General features: G+C 33.8%; 1 protein-coding gene across 1 annotated transcript in view; it reads left to right on the top strand.

Annotated features, from left to right (window-relative positions):
- The first annotated feature begins 980 nt into the window (after positions 1–980).
- Positions 981–16,428, top strand: part of Ppn (proteoglycan-like sulfated glycoprotein papilin) — a 326,333-nt gene continuing 310,885 nt past the window's right edge. The window contains exons 1-2 of the mRNA XM_085948667.1: positions 981–1,021; positions 1,399–1,560. Of these exons, the coding sequence (XP_085804793.1) occupies positions 1,535–1,560 (26 nt within the window). The 5' untranslated portion in view covers positions 981–1,021; positions 1,399–1,534. The remainder of the gene's footprint in view (positions 1,022–1,398; positions 1,561–16,428) is intronic.

Here is a 16,428-nt window from a genome sequence, read left to right as displayed (position 1 = left end):
TTAAAATTTATTTTATATTTTCATTAAAATATACATGTTTAGTGTAGGGGGGTATTTGTGGGTAGGTGTCCGCTCTGGAGTAGATAGTGTTGTTGCCAGCGTTCGAAATGGAAGGTTTTACGAACCGGAGCGCTCGATAATTTTCCGAAAATATTTATTTAATATTTCTGTGTATTGTATAGAAATATAGGAACATACCCGCTAAGTTCAGACGGTTAAGTTGAGTAAATGTCTTTAAAATTGTGGCATACCTAACCTAACCTAACCTTACCACATTTAAATAACACGTTAATTATATCTAATGGCCAACGACTCCAAACGCGCAAGTCGCGGTGTTAGCACTAAATGAGTTATTAAGGCATTATATTGTAGTCGTCTCAGACGAATATCAAGGCTTACGTCACGTCATAAATATTATGTTTTTACTAAGTTCCGACAAGTTTTGTACAAAATGTAAAAAAAAAGTATAAAAGTATACATAACGTAAATTAATTTTATTACTTTTTCATAATTCACGAACATGAACGCAATATTTAATTTTTCCACGAGACGGAGCGATGAACTAGGGGATTTCATGAACAGAAGCACCGCTCCGGTGCGTTCCGGTCCATTTCGAGCGCTGGTTGTTGCAATTAATTGTAAACTGAATCATCGATTCAAAGTCTGATGGCATGGTTTTATTATCAAAATTATTAGCTACAAAATTATACATACATAATTAAATCATTACATAATATTTTGTTACAAAATATACATTAATATGGCATACAATACAATACACATCAGTATGTTAATTATTATCAAAAACAGTTTACTAAATAATTGATTAGGTACCTAGTGTCAAAATAGTTTTTGTTTTCAATCATAGAGGAAGGGTGGTAATGTCCAACCATCTCGAAGTATTTTTCTATGCTCAGCATCCCATTTCAGTGTGTTATTAGCTCTCTCTCGGAGAAGAAGTATTCTGTAAGTCAGTCGTCAGTGTACTGTTGCATTTTGACTGAAGCGGTCGTGTTGGAACGTAGGGCTTCGATTTTTTTTAAATATCCTGTTGACCCAGCGAGCGAATCGAGATTCCGGGAGTTTTTTTTTTAGTTTACTTTTCGGCCTAATATTTAGGAATACTTATACATTTATCCCATTTTTTATGACATCCATTACGCGGCGCATTCTTTCACAGTGCCATATTATCTATCAGAATATATTATTATTACAACTCGTAATTTTGATTTAAGGGATGTTTTTTTTTAGTAGTCGGAACTTTGTGGTTTTAAAAATACCGGAATATTTTCACTGAATATTAGTAATTGATTCATCTTAATCCGAATTTTTTGTTTGTCATTTATTTTATTCAAAGTGTTTTTTTAACGTTTAAAATTTTATCTGTTTTTTGCAAAGATCTTTGATAATAGTGGATTGACGGTCGAGTGAACAACGTGGTTTCAAAGGAACTCGGGGTTTCGGGTTTTGTTCCGGAACATTAATTATATTTTTTCAAAGTTGAAGATAGAAGTCGGCAAGTGATGCAGTAAGAATGATGGATATATCAACTCATTGGCGGTAAGTTTTTTTTAAATTATTTACCGTTCTTTTGTTAATATAATTTGACTGAATGTGACTTATTGTTTTTAAAACTTTCCAGCTACGGCATTATTAACATTGCGAAGCGTTTGTTGCCACTAATTATTTGAAAGATACTTTGGTGCATTATGTTTAATAATGATTGAAAAACAATGGTACCTAGTTAATATCGATATTATACCTACATTACAAATTATTCAACAGTTGTATTGATTAAACAATATCAATAAGTATACACACTGACCATATAAAAAAATGATTTAATATTTTTATGTCATATTATTTTTATGCATGTGGTGTAGGTTATCGCAGTGCGCTGGTGATGAGTAGAGTCGAGGTTCAGATCCGATCGGCAGTGTGAATTTCACACGAAGTATTTTTTATCCAGTCCAAGGTGTTTGTGATGTTGTAATAGTTAACAATCGATCCTTATAAATCCAACGTATTTTAAGAATTATTGATATACTGTCCATTTGAGTGAAAATTGATTTTATATTTATTAAAAATCGGCTTCTGTTTATACCAACATAAAAGTAAATAGGTATTTTAAATTTAATCTTGGAAACTTAATATCACTAATAAATCTTCCTTCCAGAGACTTAGAACTGGATGACGTTTTTTCCCCAATAAAATAATTAGGTTTTTGTCTATTAAGATTTTAATGGAAGCTAGTCGCATACAAATTTTGAAAATAGCTGATATGCTGGATTATTTGTTAGGTTAGGTAATCATTCTTGAATTCATGAATTTTGTCAATGAAAATTGCCGCTGTTCTCGCCTGGCTTCCAGTAAACAGATGTGTACCAATAATTATTATTACGTAGGATCGATTCGTGTATATTTTAAATTGAAAAATAACTTATCGCTATTTTTTATTTGTTTTTACGATGTTCGGTTAGTAGCCATTCGCTCAACTCAGTAGAGAGAATAAAGCAATACTTGTAGGCTTCAACTATACAATACATATTATTCCTCTTCTTCCACCCTGTCACGTCCCAACATTGGGGCATAGGGCAAGCGCAAGTTGGCGCCACTTCCGTCGGTCCATCGCTAGCTCTTGCCCCTCCCGCCACCTGCAGCACGTAGGTCGCTCTTGTGGCACCGCTGCAGGGTGGGGGAGGGCCGGCCACGGCGACGGAGCCCTTGAGGCTGTGCCACAAGGGTCTCACGCACTCTTTGGCGGCATCCGGAATACGTGTCCCAGCCACGTAAAGCGTCTCTTCGTGATAACTTCAATCATCGAAGGCTGTTGTCTCTGCTCACGAACTCGGGTGTTTGTAACGCGGTCGTACCAATGTACCCCTAAGATTCGGCGGAGACATCGATTCTCAAAGCTCAAAAGCCGAGACTCTTGAAGCCTAGTAAGATGCCATGTCTCACAGCCATACAGGAGCACAGGTAGCACGCACGCGTTAAACAAACGACATATTTTGGTCCTCACAGAATACAGCCTTGACCTCCATGCGACTCCAAGTTGGTTGAACGCAGAGCCCGCCACACCCATGCGGATTCCAAGCTCACTAGAAATCATTAATAATATCTTATTGGTTGAAATAATATTTTATATGAATTATGCTGAGATTCGAACTCAGTATCTTCCGAATGCCACGTTGCTAATGCGTCGTATTAGTATTAAGCTACTGTAGTCGGTAAATAGCGTTTGATGAAGTTTTAATTTTTTAATATATTTATATGTCGAATTAAAATCAAATGATAACTTTTATGTGACTTCGTAATATAATTTTTATAGTAAGATAATATGTATTCATTTTATTTTAGTGAGAACAGGTTCCTTTTGAACGGAAATGTACTCAGACGACTCTCGTTTTCATTGTCAATGCAAATAATTGAACCAGTTGAATGAATTTAAAAGGTTTTTTTTTTTGAATTAGAGAAAAAAATAATTAAAGAATTTGTAACATTATCAATCCAAATTAGTTAGTTAGCCACTAATGAAAATTAATGTTGTTAATTCTAAATTGTATCATGTATAGATAACTAATTATATCAATTACTTAAGGCCATCCATTAGTTGAGGCACGGTCTAAAAAGATCGTCGCTAGGCGATGCGCGGATTGCGGGTGGCGGGTGAAAATGACGCCTGTCAAACGAAATATTAATTGTCATATAAATCCAACATACGTCCATTTTATGTTCTGTTTATTGTTCTATTAGTAACAATAATAATATATTCATTGACATGTTTTCTTTTTAAAGTAAATGGGTAACGTTTTTAGTCATCTTTACACGATTTTAGAATTAATTGACCCGTCGCCATCACGCAGCAAAGTGACGTGTGCCCGGGTCAACATTCTCTCAGTGAATGGCAGCGAGTCCAAAATTTCGTCGCGCGTACAGTTGAAAATTATTTGGCGTTTCACTGATGCGTCACCTTAATATATTACAATCGTATGGGGTATTACAATCGTAAAGGATTTATGATTCAGATTTTTAAATATTTGTGTTTATTATTAAATTTGTACTAAATACTCGATGTTTCAAAACATATTAATATTGCATATTTTACTGTCATTGCTTGCATGTGAAGTGGGCAAACTATATTTTATTACCATTGTTTACAAAGTATTCCTTATAGGTATAATGTTTGAGGCTTTCACGGTTGTTTTTTATCGTAGTAGATTTTTGGGTTTCCACCGTGTGTCCTTCTTCCTTCTTTACCTTCTCACTTCTACCTTCTTTACTAACGATTGACAGATTACTCTGAGCAACGTTTGCTCTTAGCTAATCGGATTCCTTTTGACATTCTTAGAGCAACGTTTACATTCACATACCTACACTACATTTTCATCATAAAACATACATACAACAAAAACTCTTGATAATGGCCTCTGCAACGAGCCCGAAACGTCGAGTAAAGAACGAAGAAGGACACACGGTGGAAACCCAAAAATCTACTACGATAAAGTATTCCTTTTTCAAATTCGCTCTACAATCATGTGGATTTTGGCCGCTTTACGGATTATTGTAGGTATTACAAGCAAATAATGTTAGAAACTTAGTAGCTCCATACTATATTCTTCATTAGTTATTAAGAGTGAAATATAACAATATTACACTTTGTCATATTGAATTCAATACCAAATGTCGCACCATGACACATTTGCTCCTATAAGAAGCAGTACCTGGCAGCAATTTTTATATATTCTTGATCATTAAGCTTCTCTCTACTGTTTCCACTCTTCTCAGTATAACTTTCGGTTCTGCTTCCTTTAAACATGATTATCTCATCGATCCAGCTGCCTCTTTATCGATCGGGCATTATTATATATATTATAGGGGAATGGGACAACTGGGCGCCAGGACAATTGGGCACCGCATTGTCGAATGAAATAAATAAACGTTCGTTACGATTTTATACAGTAAGTAGACGAAGAATTTTAATCAGTTTTGTTTCAGTAATGTTTTTATTGCGGGTTGAGAATTATCATGCCTGAGGATTTATAAAAATAATAAAAGAACTCTATTGTTGGAACTTAAACATATCCACAATTAAATCATTATTTACGTGTGCTCATTTAAATTCTCAACAAGTATTAAATAATAATTTAAATATAAATATTAATATTGAATACATATTTTAAAATTACCTACCTATAATTCACGTCTATTTATTTTCAAATTTCATTTGATTACGTGGCGCCCAGTTGTCCCGGCGCCGAATTGTCCTAGACCCCTATTGGACGATGCGATTGGTCCAGCGATGATCTGTTATCCGAACGATGTTAAATTCCCATCTCCCTATGAAGTATAAACTATATATTAATATTTTCAACACCTTTCAAACGCACACACAGAAAAATGGAGGGTCCATTTCGAAAAATAATGCGTAATATTTTATTATTATTTTTTAATGCGGCAGAAAAGGTTCTTTTAGCAAGTGCCACCATTTACCACTATATAAATAACGACACATTTCGTTCGTTCAAAATTATCAATTTCATGAAGTTACGTTTGAAAATGAGCTTTTATTTTATCGGTTTAATTTCGTTACATTTTGTACAATCCCTCCTAACCTCAATCGTCACAAATCATCAGCCCCTTAGGATGTGACGTCATATATGAACGGCCGCTTATTGGCCCTAATGTGACCTGGGAATGGGACAATTGGACGCCACGACAATTGGACGCCGCACTGTCGTAGACACGTAAACAGAACGTAGACGAGGAATTTTAATCAGTTTCTATCTACTACTTAGTAGTTTTAATTCAACTTACTCTTTATATAATATTTTTTTTATTGCGGATTGAGAATTGGAATTACCATGCGTAGGCTTTATATAAAAATAAAAAAAAACTCTTTTTTCGTTGGAACTTAAACATATGCACGATTAAATCATTATTTACGTGTGTATATTTAAATTCTCACCAACTATTAAATCATAATATAATAATTTAAATATAAATAATAATATTACATATTTTTTTAAGTACCTATAAGTACCTAACGTCTATTTATTTTTGAATTGCGTGGCGTCCAGTTGTCCTGGCGCCCAATCGTCCTAGACCCTGTGTCCTCTTTAATATTGAGACAGTCCTCTTTAAATAACACGTGGGAAAACGTTCTAATATAAAAGCAAAGTGTAATTTGAATCACCCTCTAGATTCTTTCTGATGTTCAGTTAAAAATTAAATGTTTTGAATACAGGAAATTCAAACTTAGTTTATACACTTGCGAACAAGTTAATAATCACATGAGTGAATTACCTCTTAATTAAAATTGATAGTAGCCACAATATTGGACTTGGCAACTATTCGTTACAGCATAAATTGAATAATTCAGCGGTTACTTAACCAATTTTGGTTATTCTCCTGTCGTTAACCTTACATTAGTAATTTTGTATATTTTTGTACGATTTTCGTTTAGTCATCTTTGACGGAATTAATTGCACGGAGCTACTGGGTTATAGAATTAATTTACTTCTTACATATTATATTATGAATCAGTTTCGCGAGTATACTAAATTAGCATAACATATTAAATTCAATATTCATGTTATCGTGCATGGATGCAGGAAGTCAAATTACAATTATATTTTTACATATTCGGTATGAAAGTTGTGGGATTTATATTACAGGAGAAAGACATAAACGTGAATAGATAACTTGGTGACCATATGGTTTGAAAACAAACATACATAATATTAAAAACCACGAATTTATAAGTAATTTTAATTAGATGAAATTAAAATGGAAATTTGTTAGTTTTAAATGGAAAAAATCTGACTAAATACACATTGGATGTGATAATTACTATTCATCACACCTCAGACATTCCAATGAGGTGAAAATTACTGATAAAATATTATTATATAATTTGTTTGAGTAATTTCCTCTTCTCTTGATGCTGTCTTCTATTGAAGGTTGGTAAACAAATTGAAGCCCATCTCCTTATCCTGGGATTTCTTTCCAAATCTTTACCCTTATCAGTGACGTCACGTGAAGGTAGGTAATCCATGCATTGCTTAGGGTCGGCAAATTAAGGAATGAATGATAGTAATTACAACAAGCTGTGTCGGTTTTCCATTAAGTGGGCGATGGTGCGGCGGTTGTTTCGTTAGAAAGTACCGACATCTTGGTTTGAAGAAATCACAAGGGGGGTCTCCAAACGTGTCAGTGCCCCAGACATCCACGTACATAAAAGCATCGCTTAATATCTCTAATACTGAGTAAATGATTCTAATAATATTATATACTGAGGGGTAAGGGTTTACGTAGGGTGTTGATTTACACTTTTACACTTATTAAAATCACTGGTTCAGGGACATTACGTAAGTATATTTCGCGTGACAAGTAACAATTAATAACATTTGTAAACGCACGCTTTGGCGCAAAAAGGTGGCGAATCGTATTTAAAAGCGACGTTAAAGGCTCATGGGTAGATTACCGACTGACTGTACCTACTCTCGACCCTTCGTCCGCCCAGAAACAGATAACGGCAACTTTCTTTTTCTTTGTTTCGCTGTGCATCATGGTCTAGCCTTGACTCATTTACAATTACAATAATATCATTATATTCCCAACTCTGTCGATTGGAGGAGTTTTGATGGGGGATTTAGGCATTATGATAATATAATACATATTATTTGGTATCAATACTTATCTAAGTATTTTTTTTGATTACTGTTGCATTTGTCAGTTGATGATAGATACACATAACGATTTTGCATACAATTTGAGATTACAATTGAAAGGGCATGGCATTCCATGCCTAATTAAGGGCGGCATTCTTCCTAGGAACGTCACTTAGTCGTATCATAACATTAACAACGTCTTGGGCTTGGATCAGCGAACTCAGAAATAATGGGAACTGAAATACCTAACGGGTAAGGAGTAGCAGGTAACCGATCTCGAGTATGGAATGATGTGATGTGGAACACGTGTCAAGAATACGTCATACTATTACGTCGAATACTGACAACTGCTCTCGGTTTGTGCATTGACGCTCATTTAATATTGGTGTAGTACACACACTATTACACGTGCATAATGCGTGTTTCATTTTCGTAGGACACTCGCGCATTCAAAACCCTGCATCAAATTTTACTGTATTGGTATATAGCCCATCGGAATTCTATTTATTATCTGTTTCGTGGCATGGATCATATAGGTTAAACGACATGCTGACAACAATTTTGTGTTAAAAATAAAACTATTAAAAACCTTCTATGTAAATAACCAGTGAGTACCGAATATTATAAAATGTATGTATAATATTGACGATTTTAATGCGACAAACCAGTTTTCCACTACCGAAAATCCCAATATGATTTAGCCTAGTTTACTAATAGTGAATAAACCTTGACCAAACTGGCTACAAATAGCCAAAAATAGAGCTCAGTGGGACTCTTTGGAGGAGGCCTTCACCCGAGGAGGGGTTCTTGCAAACCAAACTAACTAGTATCTTGGCATTAAAAATATTATTTAAGTTACAAAATACATAATATATGCTAATATAAACGTTACATACCACTGTTTAATAATATTATATACAAAATTAAAAATCTTAATATATATATATATATATTATACAAAAATATTAAAATGATAATAATTAATATTATATAAACTATATAAAAAAGAAAGAAAAGGAAGAAAATACAATCATAGATAGATATATATATATACAGAATAGATATCATCACAGAACTGAGCAGAACAGAACATCTGAGTTCCCTGGATATCATCATAGGTTATAATATACTTACATAAGATTTAGTCAATTCACTGTTATCTACTTTTTTGTTTGTAAGAAATAAAAGGTTTTTTTCTTGACAATAAATACAGAGTTTTTTTTATTTCTTTTTATTACTAATAGTGAATAAGCACTTTTCAAATATTCAAATCCAATATACACTAATCCAATAATTGTTTGTCGTTGATGAGTGACATTTTATTTTCCACACAAAATGTCCATTTAATACGTCAATGATTGCGCGTTTAAAAATATATATGATTTTGCCAAAACTATTACATAGTTATCTATTCGTTTGTCAAAGTTAAATCATATTATTATCATGCATTTTGCGGCAATTGAATTTTTTTATCTACCCGGGAAACGGAATAATTCACTTAAAAAACTAAACACCGATTTGTGAACATTGTGATGACAGCATAATTATATAAACAGATAATGTCAAACATTTTATATTGCGCTATTCATATAACATTAAACAAATGATATTCCGTAAAAAACAATACTACTTTATTTAATCACGTGGGAATGGGTCATAATGATTTGCATTAAAAATAATGAAATTAATGAACACAATATTATGCAATGTCAACATAATTCCTTGTTAATGCCGCACATTCTAATTTTTTTACGCATGCATTAGATCAATGACATTATTAATGGACGACGCACTCAATACATAATACAATAGCTAGCAAGTAAATTCGCGCATTCGCATGTATAGGTAGACGTCACGCAATTTCCATTATGCGATATCACGCATCGGGGATTTATAGCAATATGACCTTTATTGTAACGGCGTTAGAGCAGTGTTTCTAATGTCAATGTTCATTTGAGCGAACCCGTTCGAACCGAACCATTCGGCAGACCCAACAAAAAGCATCAGGAATTTATAGTAATATCACCTTTATTGTAATAATTGTAATTCCAGCTGCATTAGATTGATATATTATATTATAAACATTCCACATATGCGTGAAGTTAGATATTTTTGACAGAAAATATGACGTAGTTAGAGCGACGCTGAGTGACAGAAAATGATAGGTTTCATGTAAAAGCAGTCGGAAAGAATAGGAAAAGAGGTAGGTAACAGTAATTAAATTTACCTTAGGTTATTCGGGCACAATAGAATAAAAACAATCTGCCCAAATTCAATGTTAAGTTGTTCCACTATAGGTGCTTATATATAACATTAATTAAAAATGTGAAATAAAATTATTGCAGCTTTCAATGGAAAATTACAACGTAATTATTATGAGCAATTTTTATTCATCGAATAAGACAAGATTTGAGAGAGATCCAGAGAACGAATTGTATGGTCCCAATATTGAAGCTCGATTTGATATAAATAAAAAGGATTTCATTTATATTTTCACATTTATATTCTGTTATATTTTTATAAAAATCGATGGTTTTTCAAATAAATATAAAACTATATTAAAACTATGAATTAGTCAAAAATCTCTACGATAAAAAATAGAAAACTTAATAGACTAAATTTTAATAATAGTAATATGACCATAAAATAATAATATGTAATAATAGGATGGGATCCGTTAACAAATTCACATCTTATAACATTAATATAATTATTGTAAGTTTATCTTTGACTTAAAGCTATACTTCAGCTAAGACATAGTCTAAAAAGATCGTGACTACGCGACGCGCAGATTGTGCAAACGACGCGTGCAGAACAAAACATAATTTGTCATAAAAATTCAACATGCGTCCATTTAATGTTATGTTAGTAATAATAATAATAATATATTCATTGACATGTTTTCTTTTTCATGTAAATGGGTAACGTTTTTTAGTCATCTTTACACGATTTAAGAATATATTACTCCGACGCAATCACAAAACAAATTGACGTGTTCACAGTTCGACTATCGGTGAAAACGAGTCCGAAATTTTGTCGCACCTACTGTTGAAAATTATTAACCGTTTCACCCAAGTATGCTCTTAAAATAAAAAAAAATATTTTTCTTTTTAATGTTTTCAGATACTTACAGCTTAAATTGTAAATTACCAAAAAAATATCTCAAATTGCAAGCTTCGTATTTTTCCGCTAGGTGCCTCTGGTAGGTAGAGGTATCGCCTTAATCTTTACAGCGCGAACTCCACAGCTGTTGTGTCCTGATTAGGGGGCCATGTAGAATAATTAGCATGTTATTTAAATGTGGATTTTTATTCTTGTGAATTGAATTCATATTATTAAGATTTTCCTTTAAAAAAAAAAAAAAGATTTTCCTGAATAGTGTACGTTGTGTACACTTACATATTGACCTTCTCATTAATATAGAAGTATATATACAATATTCAGACAACATTTGTGTGTAAATATTTGAGATTCGCTGCTTCGTAAAGGTCATTAAAACCAATAGTGACATATCGGTCGACACAGTGTGGACCAATGGTGTAATTTTAAGTTTTTACATTTTATTTTACCGGCTCTTGATTTAATTATTTCTTCCAAGTAGGACATTTAGTGAGCTGTGGGTTGATTTATTACAGAGTAATATTATCTCCCTAAATGTTAGACTTTCAAAGAAAAGCTTTTCTAACTGCAAAAGAGAAACATCAGGGCAGCATGATAATGAAGAAGGATAGGTTAGTTGAAAATTCAACATATTAATTATTATAGAACATTCGAAACAAGTGAAATCAAATGCATCGACTTTTTCGTAGATAGGTAGTAGGTACCTACATATTAAGCGCGAAATATATTGAGGTGCATGTCGCGTACTATCACGCAACGTCACAGTAGGCTGCCGCTACGGGAAAAAAGTGTGTTATGTCGTTTTTCTTGGTGTTTAAAATGTTATCAGACTGATTCTCCCAACCCGTAGCACATTTTGAAACTATAAACGAACATTGTCAGTTAGAAAAACCTGCCGAAATCACCACAACAACAATGAGGTCACCTCACGTTGTACTGCACTGCATCGACACCTGCATGACTCAATTAACGTTTTTTATATAATTTTCTACATCCCTACACATTTTCGAATCATGCCAAAATCAAGTGTTTTTTGTTTTTGCCGTTGACACTATGTATTTTCAATAAGAATTTTTTCTATTACCTATGGTCTGCGGGTTGGGTTCTGTTCAAAATATTATTGGATTTACAGAAACTCGTTTCTAGGTTACTCCATCATTGAATTTACAAAAATCGTGTTCGTTCAAAATATTCTGCGAAATGACGAGACCATAGACTAAATTAATTTGTCGCCGTGATAGCGGGATAGTACGCGTCATGAATCTCAATATAATCACAACTTTAGAAACTTGATATTTTATCACGTTTCAAATGATTAATTTGAATATCAATGGTCGTTATTAAGACGTTTTACTTCTGCTACGAAGTCAAATATGTACATAAATATTGTCTCTGCGGTTATAATGATAAAAGCAATTTATTGTTTAATAATACATTTATTAAAAAGTGGTACCAAACAGAAATTTAGTGTCTTTCTGTATAAGATATTTTTCAATAACTTGCCATCAATGTGATGGATTTTGGACGAAATTCTTTGTTATTATTTCTTTGTTTTGCCATGGTAACACGAGGGTCGTAATTTAACAATATTTTAACAACCAATTCGCGCGAGCCGTGCGTATTGGTTGAATGTCACCGCACAGTGCGACTTGTTGCCGAAATCTACTTGCAAATTTAAACGCTATTCCGTGCAATGCGATATTTTTGCCAGACATCTTTTTGCTAAGCGATTAGCCAAATATGGCCGCGTGGGCTAATAAATTTGTTTGTTCATTGATAAAACGAGCCGTAAATCGGCGTTGAAAACTGACATAATGTGTGGCATTGAGTACTATTAGGAAATTCTGTTTTTGAAAGCGAAACGTGAACAGAGGTAAATCGTGTCCGGAAACTTGTTCATATGCAGTTCGCCGTATCACACTTCACCATGAAATGTTGTATCGGAAATATATGGTGGTATATTAAATACCGCCCAACCTCCGTGGGTCGTATAGTACTGACATAAAATTCATATCTAAATAAAACACAGTTCTTGTCGGTTTACACTACACATGAAGCCAGCAGCAAACAAATTTTGAAAATAGCCGATATACTGGATTATCTATTTGTTAGGTTAGGTTATGTTAGGATTTCATTCTTGAATTCATCAATTTTACCAAAATCGGCGATGAAAATTGGCGCGGTTCCATTTAATAAATTGGAACATGATTGTCTGCAATGCTCCACGAACAACGCGTATTTTTTTCATCTCGATGCTATAGAGATGACTGTACTGACATAAAATTCATGTCTAAATAAAACACGGTTCTTGTCGGTTTACACTTTACAGGAAGCCAGCAGCGAATAAATTTTGAAAATAGCTGATATACTGGATTATTTGTTAGGTTAGGTAGGCTTAGGTTTTCATTCTTGAATTCATGAATTTTGCCAAAATCAGCTATGAAAATTGAATTAATGTTCATATTGAATCTAATAAAAGTGGAGACCGTATAGTATACGGTCATCTCTTTCCGATAAGAAAGCTCACGGCAAACTGTGCTACGGTGAAATGCAATACGTTCAATTTATATGAAACCGAGGTAAATATAGGTATTATATTCAATATAATTTAACATTATTGCAAACTATTATCATGCAATCTTACATGATAATAGCGCCTGTACACGTGCATGGATTTACCGTCGGCAATAGTGCTTATATTAAACTATCATGACAATAACTGTTTACACGTAAAAGTGCTGACTGTCTCTCCAATCTCATTCTTCAAGAGTAAGCGAGGCACGATGTTGTCATTTTATAGTACTATTATTGACAGGACGTATTGAAAATCGGTTAACCTCAATATGAGCAGTTCGTTTTTTTACCGGCAGGTTCGCCATTATCGTTCTACTGCGCAGGCGTAGATCTTACTTGCGCGTTAAAACTCAGAAGCTTCCAAACTTGTTTGATTCATGCACGCAATCTTGCCAACTGCAGGATAATACATGTTTACCCATACATTTTCTTACTGTGCACAGTAAATCCATGCACGTATAAACGGGGTATAATACGTGTTTGCACGTGTATTTTCTTGTTATGGTCGCGATAATACGTACTGTCATCGGTAAATCGATGCGGGTGTAAACAGGGTATTAAAAATGTAGAATTTACAATTATTACATAAAAAATCATCATCTAAAATTGCATACCAATAAAACAATAAGATATTCATAAAAATATGTTTAAAATTAAGTTATAATGCTTTTCTAACGAAAGATCCTGAGAGCGAGAGTGTGTACGTTACAATTATTTACAATCGTGAAATTTATGGGGAATTTATCCGACATAAACCAAACCGTCGAAATATCTTGACTAAAGTGGGCTGGTTATGTTCAGCGAATGGACATGGGCCGATAAGTCCGAAAGGCTTTCGATGTAAGGCCATTTGGGCAGAAACTGTTGGGAGCCTCAGAATGCGATGGTTAGATGACGTGGCCCAGGATCCACGTGCGATTAGTGAAAGTTAGCCGACTCTCACATCTAAACTTGACTCGTCTGCCGCACAGCCATAAATCAAACCTTCTAGGAACGTCGCTCGGCGAGCCGGTATAGGAATGTCCAATTCGTAGGTATGCGCATGCGTTCTGGCAGACCGAAACGCATGCGATTTGTTTATAGCAACACTAGATGTTTTTTTCAAACTAAAAAGTCGCATTAGATCAATCTGCGGAGCTTTATTTTTTGGAAACGTGTGTTTTGTGAATAACGATTACCTCATATCGACGTTTTCGACAAATCAAACCTTCTAGGAACGTCGCTCGGCGAGCCGGTATAGGAATGTCCAATTCGTAGGTATGCGCATGCGTTCTGGCAGACCGAAACGCATGCGCTTTGTTTATAGCAACACTAGATGTTTTTTTTCAAACTAAAAAGTCGCATTAGATCAATCTGCGGAGCTTTATTTTTTGGAAACGTGTGTTTTGTGAATAACGATTACCTCATATCGACGTATTCGACACAATGACGAGACGAGTAATTTGATGTGCGAGCCGGCTTACAGTTTGATTGTTATTTCAAAATCAGTCGGTGCATCGGACATTTACAAAACTAAATGTGACACTGAATACGATATCCACAATATTCTGTTCACGATAATATCCTCTTTACACAATACGAATATATTGAAAGCTGCATTGAAACTTGCAACGAACAAAAGTTCCTTGTTTTAAGTTATTTAAATAACTAAAGCTTAGAATAAAATTAGTGTTAATCTTTTGCAGATTTTTATGACATTTGTTCACACGGAACAGAACCCACAACGTGTTGATGTTATTTCCACTATTGTGAGAATATTGAGAAGGATAAACGAACATGTGTAGATAGATATAAAGGAGTTGATGTATGAAAATACATAAATTGTTTAATGTTTATTTTCTGCAATTATTAATGACTTTTTAAATTAAATGGATGAACATCAATTAACTGAGTATATATTTAAGCTTTAAGGACACTTTTTAAGAGACTCAAAGTTGAGATTTCTTGGTAAGAGAGCGAAAGGTAAATCTTAATAAACAATTTATTAGCAAGATAGCACTCCCCATAATATTTATTGTAGAGGTACAAGTTTGTTTACTGGAAGCCAGGAGGGAACAGCGGCAATTTTCATAGCCGATTTCGACAAAATTAATAAATTCAAGAACCTAACCCAACCTAATCTAACCTATACCATAACCATAACCATAACAATAAATGAGTTATTTTCAAAATTTGTTTGCCGCTGGCTTCCGTTAAATAGAAAAGAACCAAATATAATACAAATAAAATTTATCGATGACTGATGGCTCGGTGTTTACTTTAATAGTTTCATTTGGACCGAACAAAAAATATGGGTTGGGATAGCTATATTTTTAAATAAAGCATTTTGACGAGATAAGTTGCAAGAGACGATGCGCGGCGGACTGAATATCGGGTATCTGAGAAATATGTTTACACGTGTTTTGCCTGGATCAGTATTATCGAGAACTTTTCAGTTGGGCTGTGAGATTGTCAGCAAATTACAAATTTACAAAATGTGTTATACTTTAATCAGCATAAATCTCTGCCAATCAATAAATAATAATGATGATGACACTATATTTATCATGAATTGGCTAAAAGAGACGTTTTATTTTTGTGAATCGTATTATATTGTAGTTTATGGCAATATTAATTGTTCTATTATGTAATAATTACAAGACAAAAAGAACTTTTTATCAGTGACGTCCCGTGGGGGTAGGCAGATTGAGCGTCGTTTGGGGGCGGCAGTTACTCGAGGGCGGTAAATCGAGGAGAATCATTTGGCATAATATATAGAAATAGCTACCTAAGCTGGGTACTTAAAAACGAAAATATCTTTCTTTAAAAAAATCAGGTCACTGGTCGGAAACAAAATGTATTAATTAACATAAAAGGTTAAACAGGACTGTAATTTTTGTCCGGTTCGCGATGTTTAGTTTACTTCCATTGTCATTAGACGTCCTTGGTGACCAGAAACGACACGAGCACGAATGATAAAAAATATTGTAAGTATAAAAATGGGGCGGTATTTTGTCTAGGGACGTCACTGCTTTTTATATACCACGTTTTTAAATTTTCTGTTGAATCATATAAACTTGAC

Source organism: Rhyacophila brunnea, unplaced genomic scaffold (assembly GCF_057557595.1).
Source record: "Rhyacophila brunnea isolate RB1 unplaced genomic scaffold, BYU_Rbru_1.0 scaffold_20, whole genome shotgun sequence".
NCBI classification, from domain to species: domain Eukaryota; kingdom Metazoa; phylum Arthropoda; class Insecta; order Trichoptera; family Rhyacophilidae; genus Rhyacophila; species Rhyacophila brunnea.
Note: the sequence above shows the minus strand (reverse complement) of the source record. Positions and strands in the feature narration are given on the sequence as shown.